We start from the raw sequence: 18662 nt of genomic DNA on the forward strand, positions 1-18662 counted from the left end.
TGCTTGAGGCAGAACACAAAGGGGGATTTGACAGAGTGCAGAGGAATAGGGAGGCACGTATTAATTTGGGACGCTGAGGCAGGAGGAAGGAGAAATCCCTGTCTTTGTGCTGACATGAAAGGGGCTGGGTAGTAAGGTGTCACTGAAGACAGCATGGGCCAAGCGGACAGCACCGGGACAAGTGGCTGCGGGAGCTGTCTGCAGGGCAGTCCGATGTGGAAAACAGGTTGCCCAGCCCACCTGAGGCTTGGCTTGCTTGGGAGAAAAAGGTGGTCACATTAGCAGCTCTTAGGAAATAAGGCAGGGTCTCAGAGCCAGCAAAAAAGCCCCAGGAGGATGATCCTTGTTGGGGGCATGGTATCACTGCAATCTCAAGTCATGTGCCAGCTGTCCAAGGTGCCAGGACCTGGGAAGGAGTAGCATCCCCACTCTGTAGGAGGATCCAAGATGGCCCAGGGACCTGGCAGGCACCAGTGCCCACCAGACAGCATGAAGCATACATAGGGCAATGGGTACAAGCCAGAGAGTTGTAGCCCACGGCAACCCAAGCTCTGGAAGACAGGAAAGAAACTAAAATTAAACCATGCTCTCTGTGGCAGAGAATAGTCAGGGGGTCGAGCACTGGGAGGGCACTCATGCCTGGGGCCCAGTGGCCCAGAGCTGCGTCCCAGGAGAGCAGGAGAGTGCATGCCCTGGGCACAGAAGCAGTGTTGTGCAAAGGAAGCTTCTTGTCCGCTGAGCTGGCCAGAGCTCTGAGGAACAGGACCGCTGTTTGACGTATGCAAAACATGCAGGGAACCTGGCTTTGGTGACGCAGGATCTAAGGCTTGTTCTCACAGGCCTGGAAGTGAGTTGCTCCTTTTCTTGGAGCGGTTCAAGGGTAGGGCTGGGCTCTGCCTTTCCTCCACAGGGTGTCTGGAACTTGAGTGGAGGGGAGGAAGTGTGTCCCGATCAGTGGAGCAGCCACAGCCATTCCAAGCACCCTCAGCACCTGCCCTACAACCCCCATGGGAAGTTTGTGGAGAACTCCATTCTCCTCGTCCTGGATCCCACTGAATGTACCAGGGATGGTGCAGAAAGGTAGTTCCACCAAGAGAAGCAGTGACCAACCCTTCTCACTCTGTCAAGGATTTGGTCACGGGATCCCAAGGAAGGGAGAGGGCCTGGAAGTAGGTTTAACAACTGCTTTCCAGAAGACAGAGAAACACGCAAAGTGGGCCCTCAGCAAGTGGAAACCGTTATTGCCACAACCGTCCATTAAGTGTGCAGGGATGTGTTTCCCAGTGGCCCCCAAGGATGTGTAGACAGATGCAAGGATACTGACATTCCTCTCCAAGGCAGTAGTAGTCAAGGAAAGACGCCATCACTGAGGGATTTCTTGCTCTGTGTGACAGGCACTGTGCTGCCTGCTTCACGAGCATTGTCTCTTTTAGCCCCTCCAACATTTTATCCTAGTTCCACCAAGTCCCCCTGCTCCCAGCCCCAACCCCTTGCTGAGGTTCATCCTGAACACTGTAGCCCACCTCTACCCCTGCCTCCTGTGAGCACTGATAAGTGAGCATTTGCCAGAGTGAATGCCTCCCTCCCTCCCCTGCCCCGCCCACTGAGTTAGCATTTATCCTGTAGTTTTGTCTTTGTCTGCATGCAGACTGTCACCTCAAGGACAACCACCATGTGTCATTTTTGTCAGTGAAAGCACACAAGTTTATTGATGAAACATACAAATGTGGACTTGGGTGGATGAGGTTAAGTCCGTGCAGCACAGAGAAAGGGAGTGTACTCTTCTGATGAAGAGCTTCACCATCCATCAGCTGGTGTAGAAGAAAGAGTGAACAAAAAAGAATTCAACCTATGCAGCAACAAATGCATTTTCAGCACAAGCTCCGTTAAGCGTCTGGTATCCACAGAACAGTCCGGCTTAGACAGGGCGACCACCACAGGCAAGCATCCCTCATGATGCTTTATTCACAGCTGGCAGCTGAAAGAGCCCTTTACCACAGGAATAGGGGAGTCATTTACAATACACATCGCCTGTAGGCTGCAACACCAAGAGGTTACTCAAAGCTCTGTGGGAACCCTTGCCCAGCCAATAAGAGTGTGGTCTTCAATTTAACAAGTGTTACTTTCACCCCATGATGTGGTTCTTGGCTGAGGCTGGATCTTCGATAGCACCCACTGCAGAATCTTTGAATGAGAACACAAGTGTGTGTTCATCAAATGGGCTTTGCGTAGGTTCAGTCCCGTTCTGTTTGCGATGGCCATTTAAGATGCAGGGGTGTCCAGGAGAACCTGTTCATTTCCGTTGTTGATAAAGAGGGACGTGAATGAGAGCAGCAGTTCCCCTGCCAAGACTGGCTTTTCAGAGAAACCCATCAATGGTTTCAAAACCTGAACCTCTGCACATCCACTTCCCTCTGATATCAAAGGAAACCTCAGGTCTGAAACGGACTTGGCAAGCATGTTATTAATAACTGTCATGCTTATTAACAAATTTAATCCGGCCTGCTGCAGAAATGAGTTGCAGCAATGTGACACAGTTTCCTGACACATTTGATTGGGGTACATCTTAATCTGGCCCCGATTTGCCACACTGGCATGCACGTTATCCGGGGCACATAAAGCTCCCTTAACAGTGGGGTCAGAAATGGGGATTGTGTTTCCAACAATGGAGAGGCTGGCCAAATGACTATTGATATTGTGGCTAAGTGAAAAACCAGCATCCTCGGGCTGAGCCAACCTTTTTTCCTGAATGAAAGGACCCTGGGGGAGGCCAAGTGCATAACTGAAAATTGCAAAGCTTTCGGCACTCCACTTATTTTTATGTTCATAGGGAAATGGACGCTGTCTTAATTGGTGGGTTCGATTGGCCTTGCCCCCACCTGAGGGCCTGTTCTGGGTTCCACCAGGTGTCCCAGGTTTCATCCAGTCCTCATCCTCATTCCAGGGCCGAGCCATAGCTGTGAAATCAAACCACATCTCAGGCTCCTCCTCATCCAGCTCTTGGTCATCTTCCCATTCCTCTTCTTCCTCGTCCAACTTATCACTGTCATCTCTTCCTATGGTTAGTTTGTAAACACAGTAGCAGGCACCAGCCCCAATCATCAGTCCTGCTGCCATCCAACCTACTTCCCGAGCACGGCCCATGTTCAAGTCTGTGCCAGCCTTGTGGCAGGACAGGGGAGGGCCTTTCTCTACCAGATTGAAGAGTAATCTTAGGGATAGGGTCTGGATCGGTGGAGGTAGTGGTCTTTAGCGTCTCCTAGGTTCCTGTAGCTCTCTTGTGATGAATCTATGAGTGAAAAGGTAGTATTAGGGTGTTGGGTTTTGCCTGAGTTTGTGACTCACCAAACAGGGCGTTTAAGTTAGGTTGATAGAGGTGGGTTGTTAGGACACTGTGTGTGTGTGTGTGTGTGTGTGTGCATGTGTGTGTGTGTGCGCGGGCGTCCCTGAGTCCCATGCTTGCGAACAGGTGAGTCATCCTCTCCTCTCTACCTTCAGGCTCCATAGAAAAGGGCAGGAAAGTGGGGTTGTGTTAAGATAGCCAGGAGGATGACATGGGGGAGGCTCAGTCTCAGGAAGTCTCCTCCACTACACCCTTACCCCCAAAGATTCACGGGCAGTTTCTCCCACCAACCTCTACCAAAGTCAGGTAAATCCGTTCTTCTTCCCTTGTCCTCTGTTTTCAGTCCTCCTTCCAGTGATTGATGGACAGTGTGGCAGAAGGACAGATGGACAGATGCCAGCAGTGGAGAACTGAAAGTGTAGTGGATGAATCAATACTGCAAACACAGATCCCAATACTTGCTTTTCTGAATTTTCAGCCTTTGAGACATTTCTTATACCTTCCGGGCTTTTCTTATGCGAGCTTCCCCCGCTCCACCCCCCACCTTGTTGTCCGCCATTTCCCTAGCAAAGGCTGCCACACCCCTTTCCCTGCTCCGAAATGGGAGGGGGTGTGGAGAAATAGGGGGACCGGGAGAGGGCGACTCGGGCTGGTGGGCAAAGATCCTCTCTCTTCCGCCACCCCATAGCCACCCCCACCCAGGGCTCATCCCACCTTCACACCGACCTGCAGGATACCAAGACAGTTTGCTCCTTCCCTCGCCCTGATTTTGACGGCGACCTATGGGCCAACGGACTTACAAATCTGCAGACAGAGAGAGGACCAAGGAAACGGAGTGCTTGGTGGACTGAGCAGCATACAGGACACGACTACCCTCCCTTATTGTGGACCCTTTCTTTCCTCGCAGTCTCAGTAATCACCATTCACTCCCCTCACCACCCCCACCCAACGCCTGACAGTTCTTTACTAAAATGGGCAGGGGGTGGGAAGTGCGGGGTGGTATTTAGAAAGTAGGTGAGAGGGAAACACATCCCCAATGGGCCCGAACGTGGATTCGTGGCGCTCTTGGCCGTCTCCCACCCCCACCTCTCTCCAAGCAGAGCCTACACTCCCACCGACCTGCACAGTCCGAGGCTAGTTTCCTCCTTCCTTCACAGGCTTGCAGAGTAATAGGGGGCTGGTACCAAGACAGAAGCGACTAGCAGGAGTTCAGCTCTAGGTAGCTCTTGATCACGTGACGACACGTCACCACCGAGCTCTGGCCCCCAATTTCCACTCCCATAAGCAGCGCGGCAGGCGCCAGCCTGCTCCGTACCGCCCCCCCCCCATCATACTGGTCCCTGCCAATCTTTTCCTCTGTAACAATAGTAAAAACCAGAAGCCGTCATGGATTTCTGGCGTTTGAATTTGCCTTTCTCTAATTATAGGAAAGGGCAGCATCTTTACTTGGGTCTACCCTTTACTTAAACTTTTTGGAGAAATTTCTTACGCTTTCCTTGGCTCCTAAATTCCTGTCTTGCTGCCTTAATTTCTACCCCTTCCCACATGTGGTCACTGCACCAAAATTGGGGGGAGGGCCAGAAAAGGAAGCCCAAGTTGCTGTGAAGTTTTCATTAGTATTTTTGATACATTTATGTTTTCATTAGTATTTTTGATACATTTACGTTATATTTTTTCTTCCTTCACTTTTTTATTGACTCAAGCTACATACATTATTTTGTAATCAGAAGATACAATAAATCTATGCCTCTTGGGAAAAATGCAACTATATATCAATTAATTAATACCTATATCTATATATCTATAACAATACTTATAAAAATTTCCCAGTTCATAGGGAAATCTTGTTGATTTGGCTAAGTTAATTTGTAATGCATTGAAGTATTTTATTCTGACTGCACAAAAAATAGCAACTTTCAAACAGTATATTAAAATTTAAAAACATACTCTTTCAAAGAAAAGCAGGTGTTTTCGATATGATTTATAAATTGATGGATAATATCAATCTATAGCGAGGTGGTCAGTATTTTAGTTATGACCATTTTAGAGAAGTGAACCATTCTTCCTTTCTTCTTCATGGATGAACTCATAATGTTAGACTACTGAGATCTTCACAGGAGACTGCTGGATGGCTTTCATTCTGTTCCAAAGGACAGAGTTTAGGCACACCCCAAGTTCAAATGAACCATATATCTTCAGATGCACCTTACAAATTAACTTCACAGATCAGCCTGTTCTTCATTCAAAGGTCTTTATTTATAATCTATTCTGAAATTATATAGGGTAACCCATAAATCATCCAGAATTTAAAGAATTTCTTGTTATCCCATTGATAAAAGTGCAACTCAATAGATGGATTTTCATTTAATCATGGGCCTAGTGCAATATCTTCAGTACCTGTCATTCATTTGCTATGTGATTCTAGCAGGTTAATGTGCAGTACCAGTAGAGATAGCGATGAGAATCTGTGTCTGTAAATCACTGCAATACTCCTGATATTCATGTTATTTTTCCCTCGTGAAAAGCACAGTTTACAGGAGCCCAAGTAGTCAGCAGGAGAAAGTGTTTTCATTCTTTGTCTTCTGTTAAAATTTCACTGTACCTCTCCTACAAGCCCCTCAAAATAATTCCAGAACTCAGGGTCAAAGTATGCAGAGGTTAGTCCCTAGACATCCAGCTGTCCCTGCTGAGCAGTAATACTCTAAATATAGACCCTTCAGGCAGCCTCCTTCTTAGAACATTGAAATCTGACACCTCAGAAGGAAGCTCCCCCAGTGAGAGGCCCTGTGGGGGAAGGCCCTTTCAGGAGGTGAGCCAGAGAACCCAGAGCTCTTTGCTGGTGAATATTCAGAAGTCAAGAACATGTTATAACTTTTTGGTCTTCTTCAAACTTTTATAGTCCAAACTCACTCAGCAATCATACTCCCTCTCTCTAAACATTTACCTCATTTGTTTTTGCCATCATTGCCTTCTACTGTTCTTTTTCATGGACTTTATTTTATTATTGTAGACAAGTGAATTCTATTTATTAATCCATACAAACAGAACTTGGAAATTCAACTGTCCATCACTCAATTTTTGGCTGCAAAGTACTCATATAAGTGGCTTTTATTTGTTTTGAATGTATACATGAGAAAGAACTGAGGAGTATGTAAAGCTTAACAAAGCTTCAAGGGCAAAAATTCCACTCTTACCTCTCCTTACTAGTATAAAGTAACTTTGTCCTTTGTTATATTTTCCAATTGTTTTAGTGTATAACCCCTGACCACCATTTTCCCAGTCTGTCGGACCTTTCCTGTTTGAATCCACTTCCTCTCTAAAACTTTTTTTTATTTTTTTTAATTTAGTGAGAAGAGAGAAGGCAGAGAGACAGACTCCCATATGTGCCCTGACCAAGATCCACCCGGCAAGCCTACTAGAGGGTGATGCCTTACATCTGGGGCCATTGCTCTGTTGCTCAGCAACTGAGCCATTTTTTTTAGAGCCTGAGGTGTAGGCCACAGAGCCATCCTCAGATCCAGAGGCCAACTCAAATCCAGAGGCCAACTCACCAGAACCAATTGAGCCTTGGCTGTGGGACGGGGAGGGGGGGGGAGAGAGAATGAGAGGAAAGGGGAAGGGGGAGGAGTGGAGAAGCAGATGGGAGCTTCTCCTGTGTGCCCTGATCAGGAATTGAACACAGGACATCCATACCTGGGTAGATGCTTTACCACTGAGCCACCAGCCAGGGCCTAAAACTTCTTAAACCCCACAGGGGGAAAAAGAACAACCTTTCAATATTTTACTTTGTAATTTTGATCTACAATTCCTACCAAGGAAACTTGGGACTAACATTTAAAATATACTTTGCTCCTTATTATACATTCACTAACAAATATTTAAAGGCATGTTATTTGCCAGACCATTTTTATAAGTGAAAAAGGAAAATCCTTAAGCAATTCTTCAGACATGCCTGTTGAAGTTCCTAAGGCTGAAGAAGAGTATGGGGAAGCCACTATCAAAAGGACCTTTTTGGCTTAAATCAGTATATGGTGATAAGTGAACTGTAACTTATAAAGTATCTGAAAACAAACAAACACACAAACAAAAATCATAAGCAGATGGTAACTCTAAAGGAGTTGTAAAGGATGAGAAAAAATATAGAAGATTGTTACCTTTAAAAGCTTTATTACTTTTTATATTTTGTTATTTGCTTTTGTATTGTGTACTAGTTGATTAAGTTCACTCAAACCTAGTGAACTTAAATAATGAGAGGATGTTGAAAACCAGGATCAGCTCTGTGGGGTCTAGGCAGGAGGAATTAATAGTCTCTTCAAAATGCCACAATTCCACTGATTTTCTATTTTTATCACTGTTTAAGATTTAAATTCTAGTAAAAGAGTATTGAGTTGATCTGATTGAGTACAATGTCCACCCTTTTGCTGTAGAAAATGCAGGGTATATAAAATGTAAAATACATTTTCTTTCTTTTCCATGAGAGAAATTGAAACTGTTTCAGATGTTGTTGATTTGCAGCAGTTCTTTAACAGCTTTGGATATGAACCCATTGTCCAGCTACGACTGAGTTGTGGAGGGCCTGTTTGCTATAGCATGTCTTAATTTTCACATTAACTGAACATTAAATAGGTACAATTCTAAAATCATGAAACCCCAAGGTTGTCTTCTAAGCCAAAGTTACCTGGTTTCCCTGACAAGATTCCACAGAATTGTTTCTACAGTTCAGGTTCTTGTCCTCATTGTTGCATGATCAACCCTTGATTTTGTATGTATGCTGACAGCAGATGCTTCTATCAAGGAAATACACCCATTCATACAGACTTATATATAAATCTAGACCTGAGTGGCCAAACCATGGATCTCTGCATTCTATCCCTGTGCTTATGCTAGAAGGGAAGCTGTTTCAATAGGAGGTACAACTAAATATTTTACCCGGAAAAATACATTTGTCAGACATATTGGAGGTTTCTGTCAGTCTTACTAGCCTACTTCCTGTAGGCAAGCTATTAGTTGGGAAGCCATATATCAGGAAGTTGCTTGGTGACCTTGCAATCAGAGCAAGGTTATTGGTTCACCTTAAGAAGTGGTGTTCATTCGGCTAAGGAAGTTTGAAGTACACTGGCACATCATGAAGATGGCTCTGCCAAGAAAAACTAAACGTTCTGATCATCTTAGCCAAGACTCCCTCTCCTCCAGACAGTGCCTGGGTGGGAACGACCAACACTTTCCTCTGACTTTCTTTTTTGTATAGTCTGTGCTTAAATAATTCCCTTCACTGAACATGATCTTTCCCTATACACAGAATCATATAGTTCACTTGGTTTCTGTTTACTAACTTTCAGTCATTTTCTAGCAGTACCTCAGAAGTTACATTTATTTGAATTTCCCAGGAGTTTTGCCTGTTCCTAAACTTCCTAGTCTCTTGATTTACTCCCACATTGTCTAAGGATTTCAAAAGTTATACTCTCAGATAGTAACTTTATCTCTGAACTATTAGGGAATATCCCACTGCAGACTCCATGTTCTGACATTATTTTGTTACTTTCAATCACTGAGTTCATTAAAGCAATCAATGAAATGGCTTCCCAGTAATTGCTAGATGCTAGTTCAATCAATTTTGTCTTGGTCTTAGATTTCCTCTAAAACCCATTCATTTAAAGATGATATTCTGTATTTGTGCCCAAATATATTTTGTAATGTTTTTTTATATGCAACCCACTTTGTCTGTTGTGCATGCCTGTATATCTACCACTACACAGTTGTGGTTCTTATTTAACATTTTCTATGTTACTGGCTTCTGAGGTCTTAGAGCTCTATGCTTCTTCCCTGCTAACTGATACAAGTGGAAGCCTGTAGCTCTCTTGTTCAGAAGATTGGCCTAGTCAGAAGATTTATGCATTCTCAGACACACTGATTAGTTCATTCAGGGTTGTGTTATCTGTTAGGTCCCAGATTGCTTTGAATGAAATGAAATGTATAACACTCTGCATAAGTGAGAAAATGTGGGATTTTCGGAGGCCATCCACCCAACATCACTCTCCAACTCCCCCTCTCTTTTTTTCTCAAATAAAAATAGCTTTATAGCAAATTTTCTCATGCAAAGAATGCAGGCTGGCGGTGGGAGAGGGCAGAACAAAAAAAATATTAAGAAAGTAAAAAAACACACTCTCACTTCAGGTCTCCTTTTCTGTATATATATATTTTTTCGTTTCAGATCTGGGACTAGATTTCAGAGGAAATGGTAGACATTAATAGCTGGGAGGAGGGGAGGTGGAAGGAGAAGTTTCTGTCCCAGGAGCTTAGAGAAGGAAGAAGTAAATTTTTCAAAAAGTACAAGTGGCCAGTATCCCCAGGGGAAAATTCTGTCTGCTTCTGGCAATCAGAGGAAGGCAAACACAACTACAGGGAGATGGGATTAGTGAAGAAGAAAGAGTAGCAAGGCCTGGTATGTGGGAGGGAATGAAGGGGGGCGGGTTCTCTTCTGCCGCACTGCTGGTGGGAGGGGAAATTAGAGAGTTGGTGGATGACGTATATCTCACGTGACCAAGAGCTGACGTGTGCAGAAGACCTTCTTGTACTGGTCGTTGTTCCGTCTGAGTACCAGCTCCCCACTGCCTTGAGGGAGAGCAGGCCTGTGGAAGAAGAAATAAGTAGGAGAAGGAAATTGTCTTGAACACCGGCAGGTCAGTGCCTGAGATAGTCCATAAAGTGGGGGTGGTCCTAGGCGGTAGGGCGGAGACCGTCGCGGGTCCTGAGGCAACCTGCGTCGTCTTTTCCACTCGCTTTCCAGGATATTTGTCCCGCCTGCAGCCCATTTCGATGCTGCGAAATGGTGAGCAGGGAGGTGTTTGGGGAGCAGCCCAGGGATCAGAAAGTGGGAATTTGCTGGGAGCCGAGACCGTAATCCGGAAAAGGGAGCTGTGGCCCCCAGTCTTCTAGAACAGTGGCAACCGGGAAAGGTTGGGCGTGGGGGGTGAGGTGGGGGTGCACCGTGATGTGACAGCAGAACCCTGAGAGGGATAACAGGAGTGGGAAACCTTTGACAACCGGGCCTCCGAATTAGGAAAGAATTTCACATTCCGGGGACTGGTCTGTCCATTGAACACTCGGTAGCTGCTGGTCTTTCTGACTGCGCTGTGTCTTCCTATGGCTCTGTGTTTATTTAGTAGGTCTGAGTCTCTCCCAGGTTGCCCGTCTTTCCGTACTTTGTGGCATTACGGCAGGCAAGCGAAGAGGAAGGAAATTAATCCTGATCGGTAAAGGTCGATTTGAAGGTAAGACCATACGGGGACCGACCCTAAGAGAGACGGTGTTGGGGGTGGGGAGAAACAAGAGATGACAATAATCTAGGTTAAGTCTAAGTCTGAGTATGTTTGTAGCACTCCTGGAGCTGTGGTGAAATGGCAGGCGGTGTGTGTGTGTGTGTGTGTGTGTGTGTGTGTGTGTCGCCGGTGAGGAAGAGGGATGAGGTGGAGGAGAATAACAAAAGGAATACCTATCAGATAGTTTGTTCAAAATCCTCCTCTCTCAACAGTACTTAGTCCCCATGTTTTCGATCTGTCATCCTGCAGGTCTGCTGTAGCAGGTGGCACCACTTGAAGAGAGGGGGGAGGTTTCCTCGGATCGGATCGGATCGGGTGTGATCGGGAGAGGTCGGTGTAGGCGTGGGGGCTGACTGGAATGGGAGAGGGGTTGGAAATTGGCTGTGGTTGGAGAGGCTCACCCAATCCTACCTTATTTCCCTAACATCCCTCCCATTTCAGGCTAGGGAAGGGGCAGGCATGTGCATGTTTTGGATGGTATGGAGAGGTTTTAAACAAATCTGACAGCCTGAATAGTGAATCAGGAAAGCAAGGAATGAACAGTCAATCAACCAAATCCTCAGTTCTCACTGGTTCTGGTCTCTCTGCAGATCTCAAGGGTTGTTTGGCCGTGACGCAACTCTAGGGGAGGGAAGAAGGGGTAAACTGCCTGTCTGGAGGAGGTTAGTGCAATTGTGCCACTCTTGAGGACACCTGGGGTTGGGCTGGCTGGGACCCCTGTAGAGACTATGGGATCCATTGCTTTTATTTAGGCTTGGGGAGGTGGTGGACTGGGAAGGGTAGGTGGAAGGTGAAATGAGGAGAGTAAAGAAAGTTTATTAACAATCTACATTTTCTACCAAGTACTTATTTACTACTCTCCTGTCCTTCTGCATAACTCCCTGCATAGAACACAAAGAGAAAAGAAACTCAAATCCCATTTTCTTTCTCCACCTCTAGGTTCACCTCCAGTATCAGCTACTGTGGCCTTGAAGTGGTTGAAGACAATCACCCTCCACAGGTCGGCACCCAGGCCTATAGTTCTCCCCAAGCCTGAGTGACTACTCCGTTCCTTGGTCCCTGCTGCTGTCAGGGACGATTGCATGGGCTACGCCAGGAAAGTAGTCTGGGTGACTGCGGGACTGGTGATTGGGGCTGGTGCCTGCTATTGCATTTATAGACTGGCCCGGGGAAGAAAACAGAACAAAGAGAACATGGCTGAGGGTAGGCCCATGGATGTGAATGATGCTGGAGACTGCCCTGGGGCCAGATACAATGAGTGGTCGGATGATGATGATGAAAACAGTGAGAGCAAGGGTATAGTATGGTACCCACCTTGGGCCCGGATTGGGACTGAGGCTGGGACCAGAGCTAGGGCAAGAGCAAGGGCCAGGGCTACCCGGGCTCGACGGGCTATTCAGAAACGGGCTTCCCCCAACTCAGATGATACTATTTTGTCCCCTCAAGAGCTTCGAAAAGTTCTTTGCTTGGTTGACATGGCTGACAAGCCTTATATTCTTGAAGCAGCTTTAATTGCTCTGGGTAACAATGCTGCTTATGCATTTAACAGAGATATTATTCGTGATCTAGGTGGTCTCCCAATTATTGCAAAGATTCTCAATACTCGGGATCCCATCGTTAAAGAAAAGGCTTTAATTGTCCTGAATAACCTGAGTGTGAATACTGAAAATCTGCGCAGGCTTAGGATATACATGAATCAAGTGTGTGATGACACAATCACTTCTCGCTTGAACTCACCTGTGCAGCTGGCTGGACTAAGATTGCTTACAAATATGACTGTTACTAATGAGTATCAGCACATGCTTGCTAATTCCATTTCAGACCTTTTCCGTTTATTTTCAGTAGGAAATGAAGAAACCAAATTACAGATATTGAAGCTCTTTATGAATTTGGCTGAAAATCCAGCCATGAATAGAGACCTTCTCAGGGCCCAAGTACCATCTTCACTGGGTTCCCTCTTTGATAAGAAGGAGAACAAAGAGATTATTCTGGAACTTCTGGTTGTATTTGAGAACATAAATGACAATTTTAAATGGGAAGAAAATGAACCTACTCAGAATCAACACAGTGAAGGTTCACTTTTTTTCTTTTTAAAAGATTTTCAAGTGTGTGCTGATAAGATTCTGGGGATAGAAAGTCAACATGATTTTTTGATGAAAGTACAAGTTGGAAATTTTATGGCCAAACTGGCTGAGCATATGTTCCCAAACAGCCAGGAATAACTTCTTGATTTTGTAGTTTAGAAGCAACACACAGTGTAAACTATTCCTTTTCTCCACCTTGTTTATATGGTTAAAGGAATCCTTTCAGCTACCAATTTTGAGTAATGAATATCATATTGTATCATCAATGCTGATATTTATCCGAGTTGGTCTTTAGGTCTAAACTGGATGAATGAATGTCACTACATGTTCTGAAAACATGTTTGTTGCTTTATATATCACTGCCTAGATTGAAGTATTTTTACTATTTCTTCTGCATAAGTGACAGTGAACCAATTCGTCCTAAGTAAGCTCCCTTGTACCATTTGCATTGACTACATTTGTGTATCATTAATAAAGTTGTGTGTTAATGCTGGTAAGAGAAAAAAAAAGAAAACAGAAATAAACCATCCTTGCCCTTCTGTTTATAATCTAGTTGGAGAGATAAGAAACATACAAACAAAATAACTAAGACTATCTGGAGCCTATACTCATCGTCAAATATGCATTCTCAGAGCACAGAGGAAGCAGAGATTTCTGTAGGATGGAGTCAACTACAGATTCATGGAGGAAAAGACCATTTATAAAGGAATCCTGACTAGGGCAAGTAGTTAGGGCACCCCATGAGGGGAGTGAGAGGAGACTGATGTGAGAAAGGCATGGAGATAAGAACTTTCTTCCTATAATAGTGAAGAAGCTAGTCTGCTTAGAGTGGAGCATTTAGGGAATGGAAGTAAATAAATTTGGAAAGCTGGATGAAACCAGTTTTTGAAGAGTTGTTACAACATTATTCTACTGAATACAAAAAGCCACTAAATATTTTTAACTAGAAAAAATAATTAGAATTCATATAAAAGTCTCTTTCTCACCTACTGTGCAGTGTCCATGAGGGTGTGGCAAAATGGACCCTTTCAAACCCTGGTGGTAGAAATGGATTTACATCTGCACAAGATTTGTGGAAGGCCATTTTGTAATACATATCATAAGCCTTAAAATATATATACACTCTGTCCTAAGAAAATAATAGAAAAATTGACCAAAGACTGCATGTACAAGGCTGTGCATCCCAGCACTGTCTAAAATAGTAAAAATTGGAAACAAGTGTCTAGCACATTGGCTTGGTTAAATAAATTAAGGAATGTTCACATGTGTATGATAAATATGTTGTTTTTAATCCATATTGCCAGGAAAAGATATTCATCATGTATTGTTAAGTGAAGAAGGCAGGTTAGATCTTGGTATTCATAGTATGACTTCACTTTTTTGAGAATAATAAAACATTTTTAAGTAGACACTAAAAACACTGAATTATAGTCACCCAAATAGTAACAGTGATTATCTTTGGGTGAAAAGATAATGAGTGATCTTTTACTTTTTTACTTTTTAATCATTGATGTGTTCTTATCTATCTAAAATGAATATTGATTTTGGGAAATTTTTGCAAAAGGAAAGTGGAATGAAGCAGGTGATTGGAGCATGTAGTGAGTGGAAATAGTGTTTAGATTAAAAATGAGATGGGTTAAAGTTTCCTCTCTGAAATGGTAGATGAGTAATGAAGATGAAGTTTGTCAAGAAGATTAAATGAAGTAATACATGCAAACTATTTAGAATATTCTGGCACATAACAGTTAATTAAGAAAAGCAGACACCATTAATTTCCTAAAATACAAGGTTAAATTTTTTGTTTGTTTTTGGTTGACCTTTGTTTCGCTGGGGGCATTTTGTCATGTATCAGTGTCATTTAAAAATAATAACAATAATAAAGGTTAACATTTATTAAGTGACTACTATGTAGACTTCTGTCATTCCTGCAAGGCAACTGTTAAAATAATTTATCAAAGGAATAGTTCTTATTTCTAAGTTCTTATTTCTTTTTTTCTAAGGACTCAAGGTGTTTCCTCAGACATGATCTCAGAAGCTCCCACAATATATTCTTAGTTGGGTTGGAGATGTTATCCTGCTTTATATATAAGCCAGGAAAGGGTAAAATCCTTCGTTTAGTTACGATTTGGTTTTAGCCCCAGGTTTCCATTTACTTTAATGTTCTTTATAGTAGACAAACACCCAGCCACTGATTGGCTTAACATTGCTGGGCATGGTGAGCCTACCAAATCATACACCTGTGGGGATTCATTTGACACCAGTTTTAAGGGTGGGTTGAGGGGAAAGGGAACTAACATTTTTCTTGCTCTATTAGGAGAAAAAGATTTAGGAGAGGAAGGTTAATCCATTTAAAATTGAGGTTGAGGTACCTATGAGACATCCATATGGAGAAATCTTATCATTTGAATGTATTGTTCAGACACTCAGGAGAGAAGACAAGGCTGCAAACACAGATGTAGAAGCCACCAGAGGATGAATGATAATTAAGACATGGGAGTGAATGTGATCCCCAGAGAGAGGGTGCAGAGTATAAGAGTGAAGGGCTGCAAAAAGAGCGATGTAAGGGACTGTGGCAGCTGGGGAGAAAAACACAGGTTTGAAACTGAGTGTATATAATTCCAGACACTTTTACTAACCATACACCATTATACTCTCTATATGTAAAATTGGACACTGTAGATAAATTTTCAGAGCCCGATTTAAAGTTTTTCTATTTTTCTCTTAGATGATATTCATTGGAGATACTTGAGAAAATAGAGGCAGTGAGAACAAACTTGTCCCCTTACCCAAATATGTAGCTTAAAAATCTAAGAAATATTTAGATCAAGTTATGTTAAACTTGGGATGCTGAGTGACTTTCATGTTTGGGGGGGAAATGAGGTGAACTTTGAGTAATAAACAGCCACCATGAGACAGTGACACAGTGCTCTTGTAGGACTTTTGTGTCCTGCCCTCCTTTCTTCCCATTCTATTTCTCTCTCCTTTCCTTGAACTTTTTTTTTTCTTTATTTCCTTTTTGTGGGAAATAATTGGTAGCCATCTCTATGTTTCTGTCTTGGTTGTAGTGAGCATTTAATTCCTATGACACCAGGTCACACACCAGCAGGTTTAATACAGAATAATAATGGTGGTTGCCATGGTAATACGGTGACCTTGGGTGTGACTGAATGCCAAGAGTTTTTGGAATCCTTGTTGAACACAGGCTGAGAAGGAATTACCATATCTCCCCATGTATAAGATGCTCCTATGTATAAGATACACCTTAATTTGGGGGCCCAAAATTAAAAAAAAAAAAAAAAACAAGCATGAAAAACTGGGAAATGCAAGTAAAAAATCTACAATCACTATATCACATTCACCCAGGTTTTTTTTTTTTTTTGTATTTTTCCGAAGCTGGAAACGGGGAGAGACAGACAGACTCCCGCATGCGCCCGACCAGGATCCACCCAGCGCGCCCACCAGGGGGCGATGCGCTGCCCATCCGGGGCGTCCCTATGTTGCGACCAGAGCCACTCTAGCGCCTGAGGCAGAGGCCACAGAGCCATCCCCAGCGCCGGGGCCATCTTTGCTCCAATAGAGCCTTGGCTGCAGGAAGGGAAGAGAGAGACAGAGAGGAAGGAGGGGGGGGGTGGAGAAGCAGATGGGCACTTCTCCTGTGTGCCCTGGCCGGGAATCGAACCCGGGACTTCTGCACGCCAGGCTGACGTTCTACCACTGAGCCAATGGGCCAGGGCCCATTCACCCAGTTTTTAAACCCCAAATTTTTCCAAAAACGTGCGTCTTGTACATAGGGAAATACGGTTGACTTAACATGGCACAGCCCTATGTGCCTTGCATGTATTTTGATGTCCCACACCTGGTATTATTTGGAACTAAATCACCTGGACTTTACAAAGTGTTGTGTAAGACACACGTGTGACTGCCTGGTTTAGACAGGCCACAAGGCCAGCTGAGCCAAATGATGCTATACTTTCACATGAGAGGTGGCCTCTCTCAATCATTTTGGGAAAGGCACAGTTTTAGGACTGCGGCCATGATTGTGGCAGCTCTTGGGACCAAGGAAGAGGTAGTGTCTTTCCTGTAAAGAGGGTGGCAGTTCTGGAAAACTGAGGAATTTAGAAACTCAGAGGCTATCCTGCTATTTGGGTTTTGTTCTCATGTAGTGGTTTTAGAAAAGTAGGCGGGTCTATTTCAGTCATATGTGTTCAAAGGCAATTTTATAAAGATGGAATAAAGGTCTCTTATAAATTGCCACCTGAAACATAATATTTCTTGGCCTCAGGAAACTAGTTTTATTTTTTAATTCATATTTTATTTGCCTTAAAAAAACATTCCAAGTGTAGGTATAGCAAATTGATGTGGTTCAGGCAAATTTTGTATATCTGTCTCCAGTTAATTTCTTTCCTAAGTTCCCTTAAGAATGGCTTTTCTAAGAATGATTATTTTCAGTAATATCTCCTTATATGCATTTTATTTTATTATTTATTTTTTTACAGAGACAGAGAGTGAGTCAGAGAGAGGGATATACAGGGACAGACAGATAGGAATGGAGAGAGACTAGAAGCATCAATCATTAGTTTTTCATTGAGCGTTGCAACACCTTAGTTGTTCATTGATTGCTTTCTCATATGCGCCTTGACCGTGGGCCTTCAGCAGACTGAGTAACCCTTTGCTGGAGCCAGCGACCTTGGGTTCAAGCTGGCAGGCTTTTGCTCAAACCAGATGAGCCCACACTCAAGCCAGAGACCTCAAGGTCTCGAACCTGGGTCTTCTGCATCCCAGTCCGACGCCCTATCCACTGTGCCACTGCCTGGTCAGGCTTTATATGCATTTTAGATCACATCCAAGTCTGAAGGTTTCTTCTGGTTTCTCTGTTTAAACTATGGCTCTTTCTTGCCTTTACACCAGAACTATCTTGCAGCAGTCCAGGGATGCAGAACTCAAACACCTGTCCAGTGGCGTTGGTGTTTAGCAGAATAACAGATATTTGTTTTCAGAATGGTATGACTCCACACTTGACTCTCCACTGGATCTCAGGCCTTGTGTTAGTGGACAATGTTGGCAAGGCAATGCTGTGTTTGGGGATAAGGATGGGGGAGGGAGAATGAGTGAAGAGGAAAAGAAGCTTTAATAGAAAGTAACTTTACCCTGACAGGTTCATGCACTTGTAATTCAATCCACCACTGAAAGTGGGCTAAGTGTAACTCTTTGGCCCTGTTGACCATTTACATTTTAAAAACTGAAAGTGAAGGTGTAATAAAGCATCTTGTTCGGGCATAAAGCCTTCTGTTTATTGAGCATTTTAAAGTTCACAGAGAACATGACATGTTATCAAATAGGGTGGAAATTTTTTTTGAAAATAAAAAATGATAATTTATGTTACTATAAGAAATAATTACCGTGTAGAGAACAAGAGTGTTAGTGTTGGCTTCTCAGAACATTCTCTTCTTGAGATCATTCTACATCAGAAACAAAATTATCATCAGAAGATTGTTTATTTAGTGCTTGAGAAATCAGGGCAAGCTGACTTAGCTAGATGTTAGTGCCACAGAAGTAGGAGAGCCTGTTATATCCATGTCTGTTGTGGGAATTCGCTTGTTGCTAAAATAAAATACTTGTATTCAAGAGCTAGATCACATTTCTCACTGGACATAATTATACATTTGTCTGCCTGGTGTCCCTTTGCTGAAGGCAGAACATCAGTGGGTGGTCGTTTTATGATTATTAGTATGTATTATCAATTAACTTTCATACAGAGTTTGAGAGGTACACTTTTATAGCAACGAATATCTCTAGTATTTGCAATGTATTCTCTTCTACCTGTTAATTAGTCTCCCTTTTTTGGGGGGGGTTTGTTGAATAATGATAACTTGTTATTAAAATTTTGGAAACTCAAGCAAAATGACTTGTCACCTC

General features: G+C 43.5%; 2 protein-coding genes across 8 annotated transcripts; one reads left to right on the forward strand and one right to left on the reverse strand.

Annotated features, from left to right (window-relative positions):
• Positions 1 to 1695: 1695 nt before the first annotated feature.
• LOC136316796 (protein ARMCX6-like) lies at positions 1696 to 4580 on the reverse strand. Of its 4 annotated transcripts, none has more exons than XM_066248976.1 (4): positions 4463 to 4580; positions 4070 to 4147; positions 3641 to 3753; positions 1696 to 3289 (listed from the first exon to the last, which is right to left on the reverse strand). In XM_066248976.1, exon 4 carries the CDS (start codon positions 3142 to 3144, stop codon positions 2263 to 2265), a length of 882 nt encoding a protein of 293 aa, XP_066105073.1. In that variant the 5' UTR covers positions 3145 to 3289; positions 3641 to 3753; positions 4070 to 4147; positions 4463 to 4580; the 3' UTR covers positions 1696 to 2262. The 4 variants fall into 4 exon arrangements, with proteins under 4 accessions (XP_066105073.1, XP_066105071.1, XP_066105072.1 ...); XM_066248974.1 differs by having other exon boundaries at positions 3635 to 3753; XM_066248975.1 differs by having other exon boundaries at positions 3635 to 3779.
• A 5308-nt stretch (positions 4581 to 9888) lies between these two features.
• On the forward strand, positions 9889 to 14647 carry ARMCX3 (armadillo repeat containing X-linked 3). Of its 4 annotated transcripts, XM_066249351.1 has the most exons (6): positions 9897 to 10023; positions 10131 to 10172; positions 10507 to 10614; positions 10912 to 10992; positions 11253 to 11324; positions 11602 to 14647. In XM_066249351.1, exon 6 carries the CDS (start codon positions 11745 to 11747, stop codon positions 12882 to 12884), a length of 1140 nt encoding a protein of 379 aa, XP_066105448.1. In that variant the 5' UTR covers positions 9897 to 10023; positions 10131 to 10172; positions 10507 to 10614; positions 10912 to 10992; positions 11253 to 11324; positions 11602 to 11744; the 3' UTR covers positions 12885 to 14647. The 4 variants fall into 4 exon arrangements, with proteins under 4 accessions (XP_066105446.1, XP_066105449.1, XP_066105447.1 ...); XM_066249349.1 differs by lacking the exon at positions 10131 to 10172 and having other exon boundaries at positions 9889 to 10023; XM_066249352.1 differs by lacking the exon at positions 10131 to 10172 and having other exon boundaries at positions 9890 to 10023; positions 10527 to 10614.
• The last annotated feature ends 4015 nt before the right edge of the window (positions 14648 to 18662 follow it).

The sequence above is a fragment of the Saccopteryx bilineata genome, chromosome X (genome assembly GCF_036850765.1).
Source record: "Saccopteryx bilineata isolate mSacBil1 chromosome X, mSacBil1_pri_phased_curated, whole genome shotgun sequence".
Taxonomy (NCBI): Eukaryota; Metazoa; Chordata; class Mammalia; order Chiroptera; family Emballonuridae; genus Saccopteryx; species Saccopteryx bilineata.

Excerpts from the sequence above, each read along its gene's own strand:
- ARMCX3 (XM_066249349.1), top strand. The coding sequence starts at position 11,745 with ATGGGCTACGCCAGGAAAGTAGTCTGGGTGACTGCGGGACTGGTGATT.
- LOC136316796 (XM_066248976.1), bottom strand. The coding sequence starts at position 3,144 with ATGGGCCGTGCTCGGGAAGTAGGTTGGATGGCAGCAGGACTGATGATT.